Here is a 21,007-nt window from a genome sequence, read left to right as displayed (position 1 = left end):
ATCACTTTGCTTTTTCCAACAACATAAGTTATTTTTCATTTTGAAATTAAAGCATTTTATAATATGATTGCATGGTGAAAGACAATGTAACAGACAAAATCTTGCATTTTAAGACAACTATCCAACTATATTTCTGTTAAACTGAATATACAATTATTGTTCCCCAGGTGATCAACTTTTGTGTACAATTTCATGTTAACAAGACAGTGAAAAGACAACTTTGTGAGGATCTGATTACAAAAATAAATCAAATAATTTACATTTAAAAAAGAATATTGACTTAAACGAATATAGTTTAAGATTACTCTGTGGCTAGTTAGGAAGTCATATATCATGTTTCCATTTGTCTGGTAGTCTCTATTAAATATTTAACACATATATTTAAACATTTAAAAACATTTATGTCTGAAGTTACCTGGTATCTGTGTCATTCCCTTGAAAAAGACAAGAACCAGGGCACCTGGGTGGCTCAGTCGGTTAAGCATCCGACTTTGGCTCAGGTAATGATTTCACAGCTTGTGGGTTTGAGCCCCACATCGGGCTCTGTGCTGACAGCTCAGAGCCTGGAGCCTGCTTTAAATTCTGTGTCTCTCTCTCCCTGCCCCTCCTCCGCTCACATTCTGTCTCTCTCTCTCAAAAATAAATATTTTAAAAAACTGAAAAAAAAATCTTTTTTAGGTTGTGAAATTTAGACATAACTTTTTTAAAATTCAAAAGTTTGTAAAATGGATTTTCACAGTTAAGAACAACAGACCCCAATAATTACACAGCGACAGCTAACAGACAAGATGGGGTCCCTCATTTTCTGGGGAAAAAACTAGACTTTTAATCAGGCCGAATGATGAAGAGAAAACCAGTGGGCACAGCCTGAGGTGACAAGGCTGTACAAAATTCAGCAATATTCGCAGGAAAGACCCCTGCCACGCATCTTATCATGTTCTTCAACGGGCTGCCACATCCTGAAGCTGCTCAGAAAAGCGAGTTGTATCCTGCTTGTCACTCTGCTCCTGAAGTGGCAGTTTGGGACCTGGGTCTGACCAGCCTTGATAAGGGCAGAGAACTTGGAGAGTACTTTCAGTTTGTAGACCAAGACTGAGACTACCGGGTTTGCAAACTGTATGGTAATAAAGCTACCCTCGCCTCTAACCAAATCTTTGCATTCCAGGAACCAAGAACAAGCAGCAGCGAGCGGCTAATTTTCCACATTTTTAAAATACATACCCACTTTTTCCCAAAAGGGTGCCAGAGAACACAAGCGGTTAGCGATGCAGAAAGATGTGGCTTCAGCTTTCGTAGGCTCCCAGAAAAACTATCTTCAGCCTTACGACTATTGGTCCTTTCCGGACACCGTAGATCGGCAGGCTGTGATGATGTCTGGGAAATGTAGTTCGAAAGGAAAGCACTGCGGTTAAGGCGAGGTACCCCTTTGCTCTCTCCTGCGCAGGCGCGATTGTGCCCGGCGGCCTGGCGGCGGCGGCGAAAAATGTCCCCAGGCTAGGTATTCTGCTTGTCTCCAGTGCGGTCGGCCGCTTGGAGTCCCCGTCGCGGCGGGCTCAGGTAGTGGCTGCCGGTGAGAGCTGGCCCGGGGTGTACAGCTCTTGAGGCGGGGCCAGGGCTGAGGGCCGGCCGTGGCGGGAGTCCCAGACGAGTCCCGGCTCCGGGCGTCTGAGCCGCGGCGGCCTCGGCAGGTGAACGCGGCCCGGAGAGGAGGCGTTGCCCGGGGAGGTCTCCACTCGCGTGTCTTCCCACCCCGGGAAATCGGAGCTGTCACTGCCTGAGCTGCAGCCTCGGGCAAGGCTCCTGGAGAAGTGGCCCCAGAACCGAGATTGCGGGAAGCTGTGCTCTGTTTCAGGGTCCGTGAACCCTGGGGCTGGTTTTGCTGGTAGCGCTGGCCTCGGTCTCCCCCGCCCCCATCTCACCCCGAGTTTAAACTTTATTTTGTGTTTATCAGTTTTTGCCATCTATGCTTGTTTGGCACTTTTCCCAGAGGGAATCCTCTGGTGATTTGACTGTTCCGTTTTTCGTTGTTGTTTAGATTAATTTTGACCTTTTGCTGAGTTCCTTCCCTTTTCTCTAAATTTTAAATTCATTTGTAGCTAGTGATGCTCTTTCTTTTGAGCCTTGTGGTGTTTTGGAGCCGGGAGAGGAAGGTGGATGGGTAATGTTTTCATTTATATTTAAGGAGGTTTGATAACTCTTCATAAAGGAAGCACAATTCCCAAGGAAGAGAAGAGAGGACTAATTTTTGCTTGGTTCTTCCTGAAAAGGACTCCAATTTCCTTCAAATGTTATGTGAAGAATTATTATAATTATCATATTATTGTACTTTGTTGTGCATGATGTATAGTTGTATGTTACATTAGATACAATATATTTATTATGATTACATTATTATAGTACAGCCCCAAAATATTTAAATGCAGATGTGGGGAATATTTATGTTATTTCTCATTAAATGAACATCTCAGGGAGCCCGGCATGACTGCCCTTTACTCTGTTCATGTGCTGGAAGTATGCTTGCTGCCTCTCCTGGTTTTGGTGGCCAGGCTCACGGACCCTCTAACTCAGGAATGCTTGGGCTTACTTGTTCCCTCTGGCTTCTCTCTGTAGGGTGCTCGGTGTGTGGAGATTTCTAATTTAGTCAGGCGTAAGGAGGGTGGGAGTATAGACAGGATGGAGAGACCTCACTGTTTCTTTCTCCATTTCAGGTGCCTTCTCCAGGAGGGGCCGGCAGGAAGGGAGAAATGGCCACAAGGTTGCTGCCAGCTCATGTTCAGGTGAGTGGAGGCTTTTTTCTTGAACTGCCTTCCTGGTTCAGAGGTCATGATCACACTTACGCCATTGTTGAGGTTTACAAGGCAGTGAAGCCCACGGAGGGACCAGAGGGCCTGGTAGGGTAACTTTGGAAGGAAGGTGTTTTTCTAGTGTCAGCACCAGTCTCATTGTGAGTTCCCCACTTAATAATCATTAAGTACTTGTTGATTAGGAATTGAATGGTGCCCCCAGTCCCAAGCCAATGACCCACACAGAGCTTTGTGAGGGATCTAGGTATGTGTTTTCCCTATGAAGGGTGGAAATTTGGGGAAGTCAGATAATTTTTTCAATAACATTAGGAATTCAAAGAGAAAATGCATGGGCTTTACCCTCCAGGCACTGAGGACCAATCAACTACAGCAGTCCTTGGTCCAGGTGATTTTCTAGGAAGTTCCAACGAAGAAGACCTCTGAATCAGCAGGTTGGTCAGGGATATGTTCTAGTACAGTTGACTCTTGAACAATGCAGGGGTTTAAGTGTTGCCTTGACCCAGCCCGTCCTGGAGGGTCGCTGAAATTTCTTGGTCTTGTTTCAAGAAAGAATTCAAGGACAGATACACAGCACAGTTCATGAGTGACACAGCAGGAAAGTTTATTAAAGCAAAAAGTATATTCGTAAGATAAGAGCAGGAGAGCTCAAGAGGGAGCTTTGCATCCTGGGGTTTGGGTTTCTATCTTTTTTTTTTTTTATCATTTATTCATTTTTAAGAGACAGAGCGTGAGTGGGGGAGGGGCAGAGAGTGATGGAGACACAGAATCTGAAGCAGGCTCCAGGCTCTGAGCTGTCAGCACAGAGCCTGACGCAGGGCTGGAACCCATGAGCGGTGAGATCATGACCTGAGCGAAGTCAGTCACTTAACCTACCGAGCTACCCAGGCGCCCCTGGGTTTCTATCTTTATTTATAGTTGTTAACTAGGAATATTCTACTTGGGCCAGGAATGCAGGGTTTCAAGCTTTTTCTTCCTAATTTTCTTCCTAATTTGGCCATCCACATCTTGGGCCTGTCTGATTTGATCTGGCTTCTTGTGGAGTGCTGCCAGGACAGGCCTCTGACTTTCCTGATAGCTGGCAATGACTTCCTTGTTGCTGGCCTCCAGGTATCTGTTAGAACCTAACTAGCAGACTACTCTAACATAAGGGCTCAGTCTCTGACCCTTCCTGCACCCCCATTGCCACTACCCACCCCCTCCAAAATCTACATATAACTTTTAATTTAAGTTTTTCTTTAAATTCTAGTTAGTTAACCTATAGTGTAATATTGGTAGTACTACCTATAGTGTAGTATAGAGTAGAATTTAGTGATTCATCACTTACATATAACACCCAGTGTTCATCACAAGTTCCCTCCTATCACCTATGGCCTATCACCCATATAACCCATCCTCTGCCCACCTCCTCCATCAACCCTCAGTTTGTTCTCTGTAGTTAAAAGTCTCTTATGGTTTTCCTCCCTCTTTTTTCTCCCTTCCCCTATGTTCATCGGTTTTGTTTCTTAAATTCCACATGTGAGTGTAATCATGTTATTTGTCTTTCTCTGATTGACTTATTTCCCTTAGTATAATATACTCTAGTTCCATCCACATTGTTGCAAATGAGAAATCCACATACAACTTTTGACTCCTCCCCAAACCTTAACTACTAATAGCCTACTGTTGGCTGGAAGCCTTACCAATAACGGTTGATTAGCACATATTTTGTGTGGTGTATATATTATATGCTGTAGTCTTATAATCAAGTGAGTTAGAGAACTACTAAAGTAGTTAGTTAACATTAATAAATGTTATTAACACATTTATAAGGAAGAGAAAATACATTTACAATGCTGTATTGAAAAAAATATATATATATATACGTGGACCTGCACAGTTCAAACCCAGGTTGTTCAAGGGTCAACTATATTGGGCGATTTGGGGCTTACAAGCAGGACTAGGCTCATATAGATGAGGAAAAGGAAAGAAAAACAGTAAAAGGAAAAGAAAGCACAACTAAACAGTGGTCTTGGGGAACAGATTCAGGGAAATGAGCCTTCCTTCCACAGTGTTTTCTTCCCTTCTTTGCCCTTTTGTGGCACTTAGGGAAATAGAATTATAAAAACATAATCACCTCCCAACCTCTTCACAAAGGCAGAAGAGAAAGAAAACACTTTTATTATTGAATAAGCATTTAGCCAGAATGTGATGTTCATCACAGACAATCCACCAAGGGGATTGCAAAGACAGAAGGCTCATTCATAGAGTTAAGTGGCTACAACCCAGTCTGGAAGTTCATCAGGTGACAAGTTAGACCCGCCTCCTCCCAGGAGACTGAGAGATCGGCACATTCAAGGAGATAGCTACCAGGTCCTTGAGGAAGCAGTCCTGAGTTGTGAGACTGGCAAGTGACTTATTTATTAAAGTTTGTTTATTTGAGAAGGAGAGAGAGTGAGTGAGGGAGGGGCAGAGAGGGGGAGAGAGTCCCAAGCAGGCTCTGGACTGAGAGTGCCCAACACCAGGCTTGAACTCATGAACCATGAGATCATGAGCTGTTGAAAAGACATTTAGTAGTGCCTCCATCCATAGTCCAGCATTTTCAGAGTTACAAAAGTGGAAACAACATAAGTAACCACTAGGAGATTAGTTAAGTAAATCGGTCCATCTATACAAATAAAAGATATTGAGTACGGGGCGCCTGGGTGGCTCAGTTGGCTGAGCGTCTGACTTCAGCTCGGGTCATGATCTCGTAGTTTGTGAGTTCGAGCCCCACATCGGGCTCTGTGCTGACAGCTCGGAGCCTGGAGCCTTCTTCGGATTCTGTGTCTCCCTCTCTCCATCCCTCACTAGTACTCTGTCTCTCTCTCTCAAAAATAAATAAAAGCATTAAAAAATAAAAAAAAAAGATATTGAGTGGGATACAGTTATATCTATAATATTTTTATTTAAACCTAGAGCCATATTAGCAAGTAGAAAGTTCTGAGAGGCATATATACATATATACAGAGAGAAGTTAGCAAAGCTTGTGTGTGGTAGTAGAAAGTTAGATGAACATTTCTTTTCCTTTTACTTATTGATGTTTTCTAATTCACTTTTAAAAGAAAAGACTTTTTTAAAGTTTATTTTGAGAGAGTGAGTGGGGGAGGGGCAGAGAGAGAGGGAGAGACAATCCCAAGTAGGCTCCACGCTGTCAGCCCAGAACCCATCATGGAGCTCGAACCCTTGAACCGTGAGATCATGACCTGAGCCAGAACCAAGAGTCGGAAGCTTAACCGACTGAGCCACCCAGGAACCCCCCACAAAAAGATTTTTTAATAGGAAAAGAAAGGGGTTTAAGAGAGGTGACTTGTGATACAGGTCAGCAAGAGAAAGGTAGAACAAAGGCTTCTGGGGCGGAGAGGGAGTGTCCCACCCGCAACCTTCTCACCTGGCTCTTATTGCAAGGTCCTGTAGTGCCCCATCCTGGGTCCTCTCCTAGCAAAGCTGTGCCTGTGAATGTCTGTGCCAGGACACAGAGAAGGCCTGAGGTGATGACAGAATCCAGGCTCACCTGTTCCTCCCTGGGTGAATTGCTGGAGCTTCCTTCTAAAGCCCGATTCTCAGGTCTGAGCTGTAAAATGGGCTTTTCATGTATCTATGATTGTGCATTTCCACATCTCAAGTTCTGTGTTTCTATTGTTGTGATTTTGTAGAATGATTTCAAGTGCTTCTCTTGTTCGGCCACTGTGCCTCATCTTCCCGGGGGCACAGTGCTTCCTTCACAGAAGGTATGTGATAGACATGTGCTTCGTCACTGAGAGGTGGTTGAGAAGTATTCGGCTCAAGATGCTCAGAACCCTGCATGGTGATCTTGCTGCTCAGGCATCCCATTGGGGTGATGGTCCCAGGTGAGCAGGAGTGGGTTTGCCATTACAGGAGTCTGTGACGTTCAGGGACGTTGCTGTGTTCTTCAGCCAGGACGAGTGGCTGCGCCTGGACTCTGCACAGAGAACCCTGTACCGGGAGGTGATGCTGGAGAACTACGGCACCCTGGTCTCGCTGGGTAAGAACTTGCCCTCGTGATGTAGAATCTTCCAGGGGAGCATCTTGGTGCCCTCTCCAAGGAGGACACTTGGAGGGTGTGACCAGGTTCAGCCCGCAGTTGCTGTCCCCTCCCACTGCCAAGAAAGGTGTTGGTTTGGTAAAGTAGATCACGGGCATTCTTTTTATGCTTTTGCGAGTCTTGTGCCCCAGACTCTGTTCCCCTGGGTCTCACAGGAGGTTCCAGTGTAGAAGAGTGCACGGCCGGCGCCCTGCTATTCTTCCTGAGACCATCTCCCGGCCGTCTTCTGTGGCAGGAATTTAAGGCCCTCTCAGAACAGCTGTCTCTCTGCCCTGGAGCCCGTGCAGCTGAATGTGGGTGCCAGGATGGCTGCTTATGTCTGCACTACAGACTCATTCTCTTCTCCTTGCTCACGAACAGGAATTCTCTTTTCCAAACCAAAGGTTATCTTCCAGTTACAGCAAGGGGAAGACCCCTGGATGGTGGAAAATGGAGTTTCTCAAGACCCACGTGTAGGTGAGTGACCGTGACTGGGAGATGGGCATAGCACTTTCTCACTGCCTGGGTGCTGCTGATCAGGGTGGAGCCTGTGCTCAGGAGACACTGACCAGGGCCCTCCTATGTGTGCCAGGCCAGGTGGGACATGCTGGGAAGGGCATGTCCTCTGTCTCTCTACCTTGTTGAGTCCTTGATTTGGAGGTTCGGAGGGAGAGCTGAAATCTCCCAAGGAGGGCCCCACTTGTCTCAGATGTCATTTGTAATTAAAAAAAAATTTTTTTTAATTTTATTCATTTTTTTGAGAGAGAGACCAACAGAGTGCGAGCAGGGGAGGGGCTGAGCCACCCAGGCACCCCTGTCCTTTGTAATTTGAATGCAGAATATGTGACAACACAGTATATCCTGCATAAAGGTTTGTGAGTCATGTCTTCCCCAGTTTTTCTTGCTTTTACTGGATTATTTTCCCTTTCTTTCTTTCTTTCTTTCTTTCTTTCCTTTCTTTTTTTCTTTCTTTCTTTCTTTCTTTCTTTCTTCCTTTCTTTCTTTCTCTTGCTGTCTTTCTTTCTTTCTTTCTTTCTTTCTTTCTTTCTTTCTTTCTTTCTTTCTTTCTTTCTTTCTAATGTTTATTTACTTATTTTTGAGAGAGAGAAAGAACACAAGCAGGGAAGGGGCAGAGAGAGAGGGAGACACAATCCAAAGCAGGCTCCAAGCTGTCAGCACAGAGCTGGACACGGGGCTTGAACCCACAAACTGGGAGATCATGACCTGAACTGAAGTAGAACTCTTAACTGACTGAACCACCCAGGCACCCCTGGACTGATGATTTTCTTTTCTTTTTTTTTTTTTTTGAGAGAGAGAACGTGTGTGCGTGAGTGGGGAAGGGCAGAGAGAGAGGGGGGATAGAGAATCTGAAGCAGGCTCCAGGCTCTGAGCTGTCAGCACAGAGCCTGATGCGGGGCTTGAACTCACAAACTGTGAGATCATGACGTGAGCCGAAGTTGGACGTTCAACCGACTGAGCCACCCAGGCACCCCTGGACTGATTATTTTCTTATATTATCTTCTCTTTGTGTTTGAACAAACCTTCTATTGCTACAATACATCCCTCATTGTTCTATCTTGCATTTTTGTTTGATGTTATTGGTCTGCAACTTACTATATATGGTTCAGCTAAAAAGGAAAAGCAGATGTATGTGTATTTATATACTACATGAGAGAGAGAAAGCAGGGTAGCAAAATGGCGATAAATCAAATATAGGCAGAAGGTTTGCAGATACTCACTATGGCATTCTCCTAAATCTTTTGTGGGAAAATATTCAAAATACGATGTTTCAGCCCTGGTTGCTAGGATATGCCTCTCAGTCTCTAAAACTCCTGCGGGTTGCTGGGTCAGTAAACTCTTACTTGCTTTTCTGCTTTGTCTTTGTTTTTGTTATTGTTGTTGTTATGAGATGGTGTTTTGTTTTGTTTTGTTTTGTTTTGTTTTGTTTTGTTTGGTCTTTGTTTGCTTTTGTTCTGTTTTGTCTTTGATTCTAGCACCAGAGGGTGGGTCTCTCCTGTGCTCTGCTATTTATTCAGGATTTATTTCTCTCAGTGGCAGGATGCAGGTCTCCTGTGTCAGCTCAGTCTCATGTTTGCATTCATGAGCCTGGTCTTCAGATTTTCCCCTTTGGTTTGACTAGGCTATTTTCTTGAATAATGTTTTTAGAAAGGTTCGTGTGTGCCATATTTGTGTATATCTAAAATAAATCCTCTTATCTCTCCTGTGAGAATTATAGATCTGGAATTCTGGCACCAGTTTTTTCCTTCACACTTTGCTCTAGTGTAGAGCATTGAGTATTATTGATAAAAATCCTCCATTAGTTTGATTCTTTTCCCCCAATATTCTGTGTAGAAAACCGTTTTTTTCCCTGTTTTGGGGGTCTTCTGTCTAGAATATTATGGGATAGTCTCCTTATTTTTGGGATTTATAAGACTGATTAGGTTGTATGAAGGAGTTTTGTTTTAATATTGTTATTTGGCTTCACAGGGCCCTTAGCTTTGAAGAGCCAAGGCTACCCCGCTCCCCACCCCCCTACTTCAGGGATTTTTTTTTTTTTCTACTACATACTAACATGTATTCTGCCACCTTTCACCAACAATTCAAGGAAGCTAACTGTAAGAATAATGATAAAATAGAAGTTCAGTCAGAACCTTAGAAAACAAATATGTTTGTGGTCAGGACAAGAATGGTAGCCAGGGAATGGTAGCCATGGGTGAGTCTCAAATTTGTCTCTGAGCTTTCTGGTTGGTAAAGAAATCACTAGTATCAAATTGACTGTGTTTGTCTTTTGCAAACATTAAAAAATTAGCTACTTATGGGGCGCCTGGGTGACGCAGTCGGTTAAGCGTCCGACTTCAGCCAGGTCACCATCTCGCGGTCTGTGAGTTCGAGCCCCGCGTCAGGCTCTGGGCTGATGGCTCGGAGCCTGGAGCCTGTTTCCGATTCTGTGTCTCCCTCTCTCTCTGCCCCTCCCCCGTTCATGCTCTGCCTCTCTCTGTCCCAAAAATAAGTAAAAAACGTTGAAAAAAAAAATTAAAAAAAAAAAATTAGCTACTTTTAATTCATACAAGGTATACATGGTAATGTAAAAAAGAGGAGGAAAAAAAAAAAGGTGTTTGCCCTGAAATTTTGCCAGCCAACCATGATAAACTTTTGTTGGTGTTTTACTGTTTATCCTTCCAGGTTGTGAATATTTGTTTGAGTGTATTTGTGCATGAGGGAGAGAGACACAGAGAAAAAGAAAGAAACAGATTGTACATATTCTCGGGGCACCTGGGTGGCTCAGTCAGTTAAGCATATGACTTTGGCTCGGGTCATGATCTCACAGTTCGTGGGTTTGAGTCCTGCGTCTGGCTCTGTGCTGACAGCTCAGAGCCTGGAGCCTGCTTCAGATTCTGTGTCTCCCTCTCTCTCTGCCCCTCCCTGCCTTGCACTCTGTCTCTGTCTGTCTCTCTCTCAAAAATAAACATTAAAAAAAAAATTAAAAAAAAAAAGATTACGTGTATTCTCAAACTGTTTTAAATTGGGAATATCCTTCACTTATTCAGCCCTCATTAATTAGGGGCCCACCTGTTTGAAAGAACTCTGTTGTATTGGTAAGCCATATTTTATTAAATAACCTTTTGGAAATTTTAGTTTCTAGGTTTTTTTTCTGTTATGAAGATTGCTTTTATGGCTATAAAATACCAAGGTTTAATATGAGAAACAGAGAAATTGTCTAGAGGGTAAATAATTACAGCACAAAGGCATGAGTATTACTGGTAAAAGGGCAAGGAATGTGAATTGAAAATTCACCCAGGATTCTTTGAAAAACTGTTCAATTTTATTATAATCAATGAAATACAAACTAAAGCAACGAGATACCATTTCCCCCCTCATTATATTACCCCAGATTAAGAAATACATATCCAGGGTTTTCCTACTGCTCTGAGTGACACTGGAGTCTTTAATGGGATTTAAATTTAAAATTAAAATTAAAAAAAAATAAAAAAAATTAAGTTAAAAAAATTTGAAAACATGATGGCATCAACTTTCATTTGCTGACATGGAGAGAAGCCCACACATTTTTTTTATTTAATTTTTTTAATGTTTATTTATTTTTGAGAGAGAGAGCATGAGCGGGGGAGGGGTAGAGAGAGGGAGACACAGAATCTGAAGCAGGCTCCAGGCTCTGAGCTGTCAGCACAGAGCCGATGCAGGGCTTGAACCCACGAACTGTGAGATCATGGCCTGGGCTGAAGTCAGCTGCTTGACTGACTGAGCCACCCAGGTGTCCCCACAAATTTTTTTTTAAGTGAGGAGGGGGTAGGAGGCAATGTAGTTTCAACCATTTTTTATTTTTTAAGTAAAAGTGTTTTCTCATTTCCCCCCAAATTCTGGTGAGCAAAATTCCATATCTAGCAGTGATTATATTTGTATGTTGTGTTTATGGGTGAACTCTATTTTTGTATTTATAGTTTTCTGTGTTTTCTTCAATTTTCTTACAATGATTATGTATCTTCTTTTTAGTTAAGAAAATAAAAGCTCTTTCATAAAATACAATTCATTCTTTTTGAAGCAATGATTCCACTGTATCCTAAGTGATCAAAAAGTGGACTGAAAATTATTCTCAAGCATGTACTCCTCTTCCAGTATGCCCCATATCGTTATATGGCACCAGTCTCCATTGAGCTGCCCATGCCAGGAGCAAGATGTCATCCTTGAGTCCTCTCTTTCACTTACTGTGTACATCCTATTTATAGGTTGAAGACACTTGTCATCTCTGCCTTCAGAACATCACGAATGTGCCCACCTCCCCCCACTGTGCCAGTGCACATCCATCCAGTCTCCTAAGTGAACTGCTCTTCATCTGCCCTTGTTTCTCCTGACCCCCAATTACAATCCATTTGTCACACAACCATCGAGGTCCTTTTTATTTAAAAAAAGAAAAAAAAATTTTAATGTTTATTTATTTTTGAGAGAGACAGAGTATGAACAGGATGGTGGCAGAGAGAGAGGGAGGTACAGAATCCAAAGCGGGCTCCAGGCTCTGAGCTGTCAGCACAGAGCCTGACTCGGGGCTCGAACCCAGGAACCTTGAGATCTGACCTGAGCCAAAGTCAGACGCTTAACCGACTGAGCCACTCAGGCACCCTGTATTCCTTTTTAAACAAAACTGCCACATCCCCCAACCCCCAGCGATCCTCAGAAGAAATTTCACATGTGTTCGTATATCTTACAAGACCTACGTGGTATGGCTCCTGCCTACCTCTTTCCTCACCTCGTTACACTGTCTTCTTGTTCCCTTTTGCTTAGGCCACAATGGACTTGTCTAGGCTCCTCCAACATTCAGAGCTTACTCTTGCCTTAGGGCTTTGGGCTAGCTGTTCTTCCTGACTAGAATCATCTTTATACCCACATTTTTACATGGCCAGCTCTTATTATTTAGATCTCTTTTTTTCAATGTTTATTTATTTTGAGAGAGAGTGTGAACAGGGGAGGGACAGAGAGGGAAAGAGAGAATCCCAAGCAGGCTCCACGCTGTCAGCACAGAGCCTGACACGAGGCTTCATCTCACGAACTGTGAGATCATAACCTGAGCCGAAATCAAGTCAGATTCTTAACTGACTGAGCCACCCAGGCGTCCCTAGATATCATCTTTAATTTTACTTCTTGTCATACAGCTTGTTTGCTCTTACTGCACATCACCTTGTTTTTGTTTGTTTTCTTTGTTCTCATCATCCCTAGTTTATTTGATCAGTTGGTCATTGTCAATATCCCGCTGCTAGAATGTACACCTTGTGAAAACTTAATTCTTGCCTGATATGTACCCCGTAATCCCGATCTTGATCTTTGCATGGTGGGCACTAAGTAAATACTCCTTGAGTGAGTACATGTCCATCATAACACCATAAATAGCCCTCAGATGAGTTCCAAAACAGCACTGATGGAGGCCCTGTGTTTCAAAGAGCTTTTTATGGCCAATGGCTCTTCTAGTTTTTACTTCTAGCCCCTCTGCAGTTTTCTTGTGGACTTACCTCAAGGGCGGTGGTGGCTGCTGTGGGAGAGGAAGCTGAGGAATAAATAACACAACCTGCTGCACTCACAAGTGCCCTGTGCCCTGCCAACCTGAGCTTTGTTACTAAAGCAGCCTGGCTCCTTTTGTTGGAGGGGCTTCTCTGAGTTCTTCAGCTCACCTACATGCAGGTGTCCTCAGACCCTCTGCACTCAGGCATGTCTCCCACCCTGCTTCTTTCTCTTGCCTTTATTTCTCTCTACCCTTTCCTAAGAATCCAAGGGCGTACTTGTTAGCAATCCTTGTATATGTATTTAAAATTTTTTTAATGTTTATTTTTGAGAGACAGAGGGTGGGTGGGGGAGGAGCAGAGAGAGAGAAGGAGACACAGATCCAAAACAGGCTCCAGGCTCCGAGCTGTCAACACAGAGCCCAACGCGGGGCTTGAACCCATGAGCCATGAGATCATGACCTGAGCTGAAGTTGGATGCTCAACCGACCAAGCCACCCAGGTGCCCCTATCCTTGTATATTTTGATAGCACCTTTCTTTATCCTCCGTGCAAGGGAGACTTACCCGTTTTGTTTATTTTAGGATGGGAGAGCTTGTTTGAAACTGCAGTTTCTGAAGAAGACAATCAGGAAGTAATGAATAAACTCCTAGGTGACGGTCCGTTTGACTTCAAGTTGGGGAAAACCTACGTAAACGAGGACAAGCTAGAGAAGCAGCAAGGCAAAAAGAACAAACCTTTCAGGAAAGTTTTAGTTACCATCAAGAATACGTACCTTAGGGAGAAGAGCTTTATGGGTATTGAGCTAGGGAAAAATCTCAGTCTAAAGTCATCCCTTGTTAGAAAACCCAGACTCGTTTCCAGGGGAAGGAAACCCCATTCACAGCAGTATTCCATTCTGTTTAAACAACTGGGAGTCAACACGGTTCGCAAATGTTACAAATGTAACATCTGTGGGAAAATCTTCCTCCACAGTTCTTCCCTGAGTAAACACCAGAGAATCCACACTGGAGAGAAGCTCTATAAATGCAAGGAATGTCGTAAAGCTTTCAGCCAAAGCTCGTCTCTCACTCAGCACCTTAGAGTTCACACAGGAGAGAAACCTTACATATGCAGTGAATGTGGGAAAGCCTTCAGTTTCACCACCTCTCTCATTGGACATCAGAGAATGCACACTGGAGAGAGACCCTATAAATGCAATGAGTGTGGCAAGACATTTAAAGGAAGTTCATCCCTGAATAATCACCAACGGATTCATACTGGAGAAAAGCCCTATAAATGTAATGAATGTGGGAGAGCCTTTAGCCAGTGCTCCTCTCTGATTCAACATCACAGGATTCACACTGGAGAGAAACCTTATGAATGTAGTCAGTGTGGGAAAGCCTTTACCTCAATATCGCGGCTAAGTAGACACCATAGAATTCATACTGGAGAGAAACCCTTTAATTGTAACGAGTGTGGGAAAGTATTCAGTTACCACTCAGCTCTTATTATACATCAGAGAATTCACACTGGTGAGAAACCTTATGCATGTAAAGAATGTGGGAAAGCCTTCAGCCAAAGCTCTGCTCTGATACAGCATCAAAGAATTCATACAGGAGAAAAACCCTACAAATGCAACGAATGTGGGAAGGCTTTCTCCTGGATTTCACGGCTTAATATACACAACAGAATCCACACCGGAGAGAAACCGTACAATTGTAAAGAATGTGGAAAAGCCTTCAGTTCCCACTCAGCAGTTAACACTCATCGAAAAATTCATACTGGAGAGAAACCTTATAAATGTAATGACTGTGAAAAAGCCTTCAACCAAAGCTCAGCTCTCATTCAGCACCAGAGAATTCATACTGGAGAGAAACCATTTAACTGTAAAGTATGTGGGAAAGCCTTCAGACAGAGTTCCTCCCTCATGACACACATGAGGATTCATACAGGAGAGAAGCCTTATAAATGTAAAGAATGTGGTAAGGCTTTTAGTCAGAGCTCATCCCTTACCAATCACCAGAGGACTCACACTGGAGAGAAACTATAAATAAAACGCATGTGGAAAATCTTCCAACTGAAGTTCATTTCATACTAAATTTCAAAAACTTCATCCTGGGCAGAAAGTGATGAAGGGTAGTTGATTGTGAGTTAAACTTCAGAATTTAGACCACCTCAAATGAGACTTCATGATGCAGGTAACCTTAGGTATATTAGGAAAGCTTCTATAAAGTGTTATCCCCCCCCCCATAGCTTTTCAAGTAGAGAGTTTGTAAGGTTCTTTTCTCTTCTTCCTGGGGATATTGTGACGAGAGCCCCCCCAGCTTTCGCAAGCATCACAGGGAAGCATGTTGATTTATGTTGAAGTGCAGCCATAAAATCCAGACTTTAGATTATGGAGGAATCTATTTTTTGAAACATTTAAGTGTTATGCAAGCCAGTTATGCTCAGAAGAATGTTTTGGAGAAGAAATGTAAGCAGGTGACCTGTACTACCTCATTGTCGCTAAAATGTGTTTTTTAATAGTTTCAAAGAAAATTCTGTACTTGGTCGTTGTGGAAACTTTTGTGTTGCTTCTTTTCTGCTTTCCAGGCCATTTACCTGAAAAGAAAATCACTCTGTAAACTCTGCGGGCACACAGTCCTGTGAGTTTTCTTCCTATTTGTTCCGAACTCTGAAGCAGATCTAAAATCATTTTATTTTAAATCACAAAATGCATGGTATTTCACTTGGTTTTATCCGAAAGTGATTACCTGAATTAAAGGTTATTCAGACAACTACTGCTTTTGCAAGTTAATCTACTGATAAATGTTAACAGTTATCTGAAAATGTAGCCATAGGAACATGACCCTGGGCTCCCAGGCTGTGCCTGCTTCATAGAGCTCTTGGTTACCACCCACCAGGAAGGCCCTGTCACTGTCCATCCCACCTGGAGGTAAAATGAACCAGGTAATTTTGACTCCCTCCCACACTTCGAGGGCCACTAGACAAAATTTCAGGCTCTAAGTTCAGTAAATGGACCATTAATGCCCTTCAACAAGTTAGCATGTTTCAGCATTTCTAAAATGTGAGTAATAATTCCAATTAGCAACATTGTCTGGTGTTATCAGGAGTTGGCAAGCACTTAAGGACTGAAACACCTATTTTGTTTAAAACAAAGAAAGAAAAAAAAAGAGACAAGTAAGGACAGGTTTCTTTCTCTTTGTCAAAGACTTAAAAAAAAAAATAACACCTCAGGAAAGGTACTATTGGGGCTGGAGACTGAGCTAAAGCAAACCTTGAATTCAACTTGTGCTTCCTGGGACCGACTAATCAGTCTTATTTTTTCAGACTTAGGAGGAGCAGACTTTTCTGGGTCATTTAATCCTTCACTGCAGTGCCCCTTTGCCTACAACTATTCTTTTACATTCTCTAATTTCTGGATGTTTTATGCTTGTAGTGATGTCTCTGGTACTTTGTCTCACAGGATCCCCCTTAGGATCTCTTGTAGGGCTGGTTTCGTGGTGACAAATTCCTTCAGTTTTTGTTTGGGAAGACCTTTATCTCTCCTTCTATTCTAAATGACAGACTTGCTGGATAAAGGATTCTCGGCTGCATATTTTTTCTGTTTAGCACACTGAAGATATCGTGCCAATCCTTTCTGGCCTGCCAAGTTTCAAAAGAGAGATCAGTCACGAGTCTTATAGGTCTCCCTTTATATGTGAAGGCACGTTTATCCCTTGCTGGTTTCACAATTTTCTCTTTATCCTTGTATTTTGCCAGTTTCACTATGATATGTCGTGCAGAAGATCGATTCAAGTTACGTCTGAAGGGAGTTCTCTGTGCCTCTTGGATTTCAATGCCTTTTTCCTTCCCCAGTTGAGGGAAGTTCTCAGCTATAGTTTCTTCAAGTACCCCTTCAGCACCTTTCCCTCTCTCTTCCTCCTCTGGGATAGCAATTATGCGTATATTATTTCTTTTTAGTGTATCACTTAGTTCTCTAATTTTCCCCTCATACTCCTGGATTTTTTTATCTCTCTTTCTTTCAGCTTCCTCTTTCTCCATAACTTTATCTTCTAGTTCACCTATTCTCTCCTCTGCCTCTTCAAGCCGAGCCGTCGTGGTTTCCATTTTGTTTTGCATTTCATTTAAAGCGTTTTTCAGCTCCTCATGACTGTTCCTTAGTCCCTTGATCTCTGTGGCAAGAGATTCTCTGCTGTCCTGTATACTGTTTTCAAGCCCAGCGATTAATTTTATGACTATTATTCTAAATTCACTTTCTGTTATATTATTTAAATCCTTTTTGATCAGTTCATTAGCTGTTGTTATTTCCTGGAGATTCTTCTGAGGGGAATTCTTCCGTTTGGTTATTTTGGATAGTCCCTGGAGTGGTGAGGACCTGCAGGGCACTTCCCCTGTGCTGTGGTGTATAACTGGAGTTGGTGGGCGGGGCCGCAGTCCGACCTGATTGTCTGCCCCCAGCCCACCGCTGGGGCCACAGTACGACTGGTGTGTGCCTTCTCTTCCCCTCTCCTAGGGGCGGGATTCACTGTGGGGTGGCGTGACCCTCTGGGCTACTTGCACACTGCCAGGCTTGTGGTGCTGGGGGTCTGGCGTATTAGCTGGGGTGGGTAGGCAAGGTGCACGGGGGCAGGAGGGGCAGGCTTAGCTCGCTTCTCCTTAGGTGATCCACTTCAGGAGGGGCCCTGTGGCAGCGGGAGGGAGTCAGACCCGCTGCCGGAGGTTTGGCTCTGCAGAAGCACAGCGTTGGGTGTTTGCTCGGAGTGAGCAAGTTCCCTGGCAGGAACCGGTTCCCTTTGGGATTTTGGCTGGGAGATGGGCGGGGGAGATGGCGCTGGCTAGGGCCTTTGTTCCCCACCAAACTGAGCTCTGTCGTCCGGGGGCTCAGCAGCTCTCCCTCCCTTTGTCCTCCAGCCTTCCTGCTTTCCGAGCAGAGCTGTTAACTTATGACCTCCCAGATGCTAAGTCGCGCTTGCTGTCGGAACACAGTCCGTCCGGCCCCTCCGCTTTTGCCAGCCAGACTCGGGGGCTCTGCTTGGCCGGCAGGCTGCCCCTCCGCCCCGGCTCCCTCCCGCCAGTCCGTGGCCTCGGCCCCTTCCTACTCTCTTCCGTGGGCCTCTCGTCTGTGCTTGGCTCCGGAGACTCCGTTCTGCTAATCCTCTGGCGGTTTTTTGGGTTATTTAGGCAGGTGTAGGTGGAATCTAAGTGATCAGCAGGACGCGCGGTGAGCCCAGCATCCTCCTATGCCGCCATCTTCCAACCTGTCACATTCTCTAATTTCTGGGAAAATTTCTAGGAAAATATAACTTCCCTGTCTTAGTCTCTTTAGGTTGCCATAACAAAATACCACAGGCCAGGTGGCTTCTATTTTTTTTTTTAATTTTTTTTTTTAACGTTTATTTATTTTTGAGACAGAGAGAGACAGAGCATGAACAGGGGAGGGGCAGAGAGAGAGGGAGACACAGAATCCAAAACAGGCTCCAGGCTCTGAGCTGTCAGCACAGAGCCCGACGCGGGGCTCGAACTCACGGACCGTGAGATCATGACCTGAGCCGAAGTCGGACGCTTAACCGACCAAGCCACCCAGGCGCCCCTTGGTGGCTTCTAAACAACTGAAACTTATTTCCCACAGTTCTGGAGGCTGGGAAGTCCAAGATAAGGCACCAGCGTGGTTGTGTTCTGGTGAGGACCCTCTTCCTGATTCGCAGCTGTCGCCTTCTTGTGTCCTCACATGGCAGAAGGGGTGAGGGAGCTCTCTGAGGCCTCTTCTAAGGGCACCAGTTGCATTCATGAGGCTCCACTCACATGACAGTCACCTCCCAAAGGCCCCGTTTCCTAATGCTGTCACCTTTGCGGTTAGGATGTCAACATGAATTCTGAAGGGGCACAAACATTTAGACCATTGCATTCACCAAGTAACAATAGTCCTAAAAATAATCCCCCAAGATAAATCTGAACAAAGTTACACAAAATACCAGGCCCTGTTACTTTTAAGTTGAAGTCTATCAAACATGAAGTAACAGATCATTTGAGTCTTGTGCAGGATCTTCCAGAGGAGATCACGTGCCAACACAGTGATTCTAGTAACCAGTACCAGAACCTGACAGGGAAAGTGCAAGAAAGAAAATTTGCAGGCCTATATCACCCATGAACAGAAATGTAAAAATCCTAAACAAAGTATTAGAAAATGTAATCCAGAAGTACCCAAACATAGTGAATGCATCATGATAGAGATTTTTCACAGGAACAGATAGATTATATAGCATTAGGAAACTTCGAGGTACTGTGTACCACCTGGACAGATTAAAGGTGCAGAATCCGTGTGTTCATCTCAATAAATGCAGCCAAAGCAGTGAAAATACTCAGCACCCATTCATTGTAAAAACTCTTAGCCAAGCAGTGGAGAGAGCTTACTTAACCTGGTAAAAGGGTATTTACCAAAAACCTGCTGGCAAAAATGGTAAAATGTTAGAAGTAGTTATGACAGGAGGAGTATAAAGAACAAATTATGCAATAATGGCTCTGAGAAAAACAGTTCATCCACATAGAAGAAAAATTAGATGCCTACACTCACCACAAAAAGAATTCTGTGAGAGGCAAAATTATGTATCTTTTGGAAGAAGATGTAAGGTATAACTTTATGACTTCAAGATAGGGAAGGATTTTTTTTTTTTTTAATAGGCTTCATGCCCAGTGTGGAGCCCAATGTGGAGCTTGAACTCACAACCCTGAGATCGAGAACTGAGCTGAGATTAAAGTCAGACTCTTAGCTGACTGAGCCACCCAAGCACTCCAGTAGGTAGGATTTTTTTTTTTTTGATGATTGTTTATTTTTGAGGGAGAGGGAGAATCCAAGCAGCCTCTGCACCATCAGCACAGAGCCTGACATGGGTTTCAAACTCACAAACTATGAGATAACCTGAGCTAAGAGTTGGACAGTTAACCTACTGAGCCACCCAGGTGCCCCAAGGTTTTTCTTTTTTAACTTTTGTTTATGTTTGAGAGGGAGAGAGTGTGCATGCAACAGAGAGAAAGGGGGACAGAAGATCTGAAGTGGGCTCTGCTAAAGAGCTGAGAGCCCGATGTGCTCAAACTCATGAACTGTGAGATCATGACCTGAGCCGAAGTAGGACGCTTAACCAACTAAGCCACCCAGGTGCCCCGGGAAGGAGTTTTTAAACAGGATACAAATAAGCTATGAAATCTTTGTATATATTCGCTCACATTAAAGTGAAAACATCTTGTTACCAAAATATACCAAAAAGGAAATGAAAAGTCAAGACATAAAACAGATCTTGCCATGGTATTTAAAAAAAATTTTTTTAATGTTTTATTTATTTTTGAGACAGAAAGACAGAGCAGGGGAGGGGCAGAGAAAGATGGAGACCCAGAATCCAAAGCTGTCAGCACAGAGCCTGATGCGGGGCTTGAACCAATGAAATGTGAGATCATGACCTGAACCGAATTCAGATGCTCACTGACTGAGCCACCCAGGTGCCCCTCCACAGAATTTTCAACAAATGCTTATCATCTGGAAAATGTAAATAATGTATACAAATCAACTTAAAAAAAGACAACCTGGTAGAAAAATAAATTGTCTGAATACATGACTGTATTTCACAGAAGAGGAAATGCAAATTTCTAAAAACATGAAAAGATGCTTTCAGGATCACAGATAATGATTTTATGAGATTTTGTGACTTTTTAAAATAGACCTTATTTATTTTTTATTTTTTTTGGTAGGCTCTAAACCCAGTGTAGGGCTTGAACTCACAAACCCGCTGTCAAGAGTTGCACACTCCACTGACTGAGCCAGCCAGGCCCCCCAGGTTTAATGATTTTTTAAAGATGAGTAAAAGTGAAGATGTGTGACATTATGGAATTTTAGAATGTATGTGAAATAACTGGAATGCATACTTGACTAGTGAGAGTGTAAACTGATACAGACCATTGGCATCCTATAAAGTGAATTTGAATTTGTGTATGTCATGAAACACGAAGTTCCACTCCTACGTATATATAATAGATAAATGTTTGCATATGAGCAGTAAGAGACATGTATAAAGATATTCTTAGCAGTGCTGATCATAGTAGCTACTGTTTGGAAGTATCTGGTGATAGGAAAATGGGTAATTTTGGAATATTAACTATGTAGAG

General features: G+C 43.5%; 2 protein-coding genes across 2 annotated transcripts; both read left to right on the top strand.

Moving 5' to 3' along the window:
* The first annotated feature begins 1,265 nt into the window (after positions 1-1,265).
* LOC122242076 (zinc finger protein 8-like) lies at positions 1,266-11,753 on the top strand. Its single transcript, XM_042956194.1, has 6 exons — positions 1,266-1,383; positions 1,445-1,557; positions 2,709-2,777; positions 6,699-6,825; positions 7,246-7,341; positions 11,607-11,753. Exons 1-6 carry the CDS (start codon positions 1,266-1,268, stop codon positions 11,609-11,611), a joined length of 528 nt encoding a protein of 175 aa, XP_042812128.1. The 3' UTR covers positions 11,612-11,753.
* Positions 11,754-13,505: 1,752 nt separating this feature from the next.
* Positions 13,506-14,900, top strand: LOC122242073 (zinc finger protein 879-like). The gene is made up of 2 exons (XM_042999286.1): positions 13,506-13,665; positions 14,407-14,900. Exons 1-2 carry the CDS (start codon positions 13,506-13,508, stop codon positions 14,898-14,900), a joined length of 654 nt encoding a protein of 217 aa, XP_042855220.1.
* Positions 14,901-21,007: the final 6,107 nt, after the last annotated feature.

The sequence above is a fragment of the Panthera tigris genome, chromosome A1 (genome assembly GCF_018350195.1).
Source record: "Panthera tigris isolate Pti1 chromosome A1, P.tigris_Pti1_mat1.1, whole genome shotgun sequence".
NCBI classification, from domain to species: Eukaryota; Metazoa; Chordata; class Mammalia; order Carnivora; family Felidae; genus Panthera; species Panthera tigris.
The sequence above is the reverse complement of the archived record's forward strand: the minus strand, read 5'-3'. Positions and strand labels throughout refer to the sequence as shown.

What these genes read in the sequence shown, in the direction of transcription:
- LOC122242076 (XM_042956194.1), top strand. Translation starts at nt 1,266, where the DNA reads ATGCAGAAAGATGTGGCTTCAGCTTTCGTAGGCTCCCAGAAAAACTAT. An exon ending in CCCCGTCGCGGCGGGCTCAG is followed by an intron (nt 1,558 to 2,708) that starts GTAGTGGCTGCC and finishes TCTCCATTTCAG; the next exon opens with GTGCCTTCTCCAGGAGGGGC. An exon ending in CGGCACCCTGGTCTCGCTGG is followed by an intron (nt 6,826 to 7,245) that starts GTAAGAACTTGC and finishes GCTCACGAACAG; the next exon opens with GAATTCTCTTTTCCAAACCA.
- LOC122242073 (XM_042999286.1), top strand. Translation starts at nt 13,506, where the DNA reads ATGAATAAACTCCTAGGTGACGGTCCGTTTGACTTCAAGTTGGGGAAA. An exon ending in TAGGGAGAAGAGCTTTATGG is followed by an intron (nt 13,666 to 14,406) that starts GTATTGAGCTAG and finishes ATGCATGTAAAG; the next exon opens with AATGTGGGAAAGCCTTCAGC.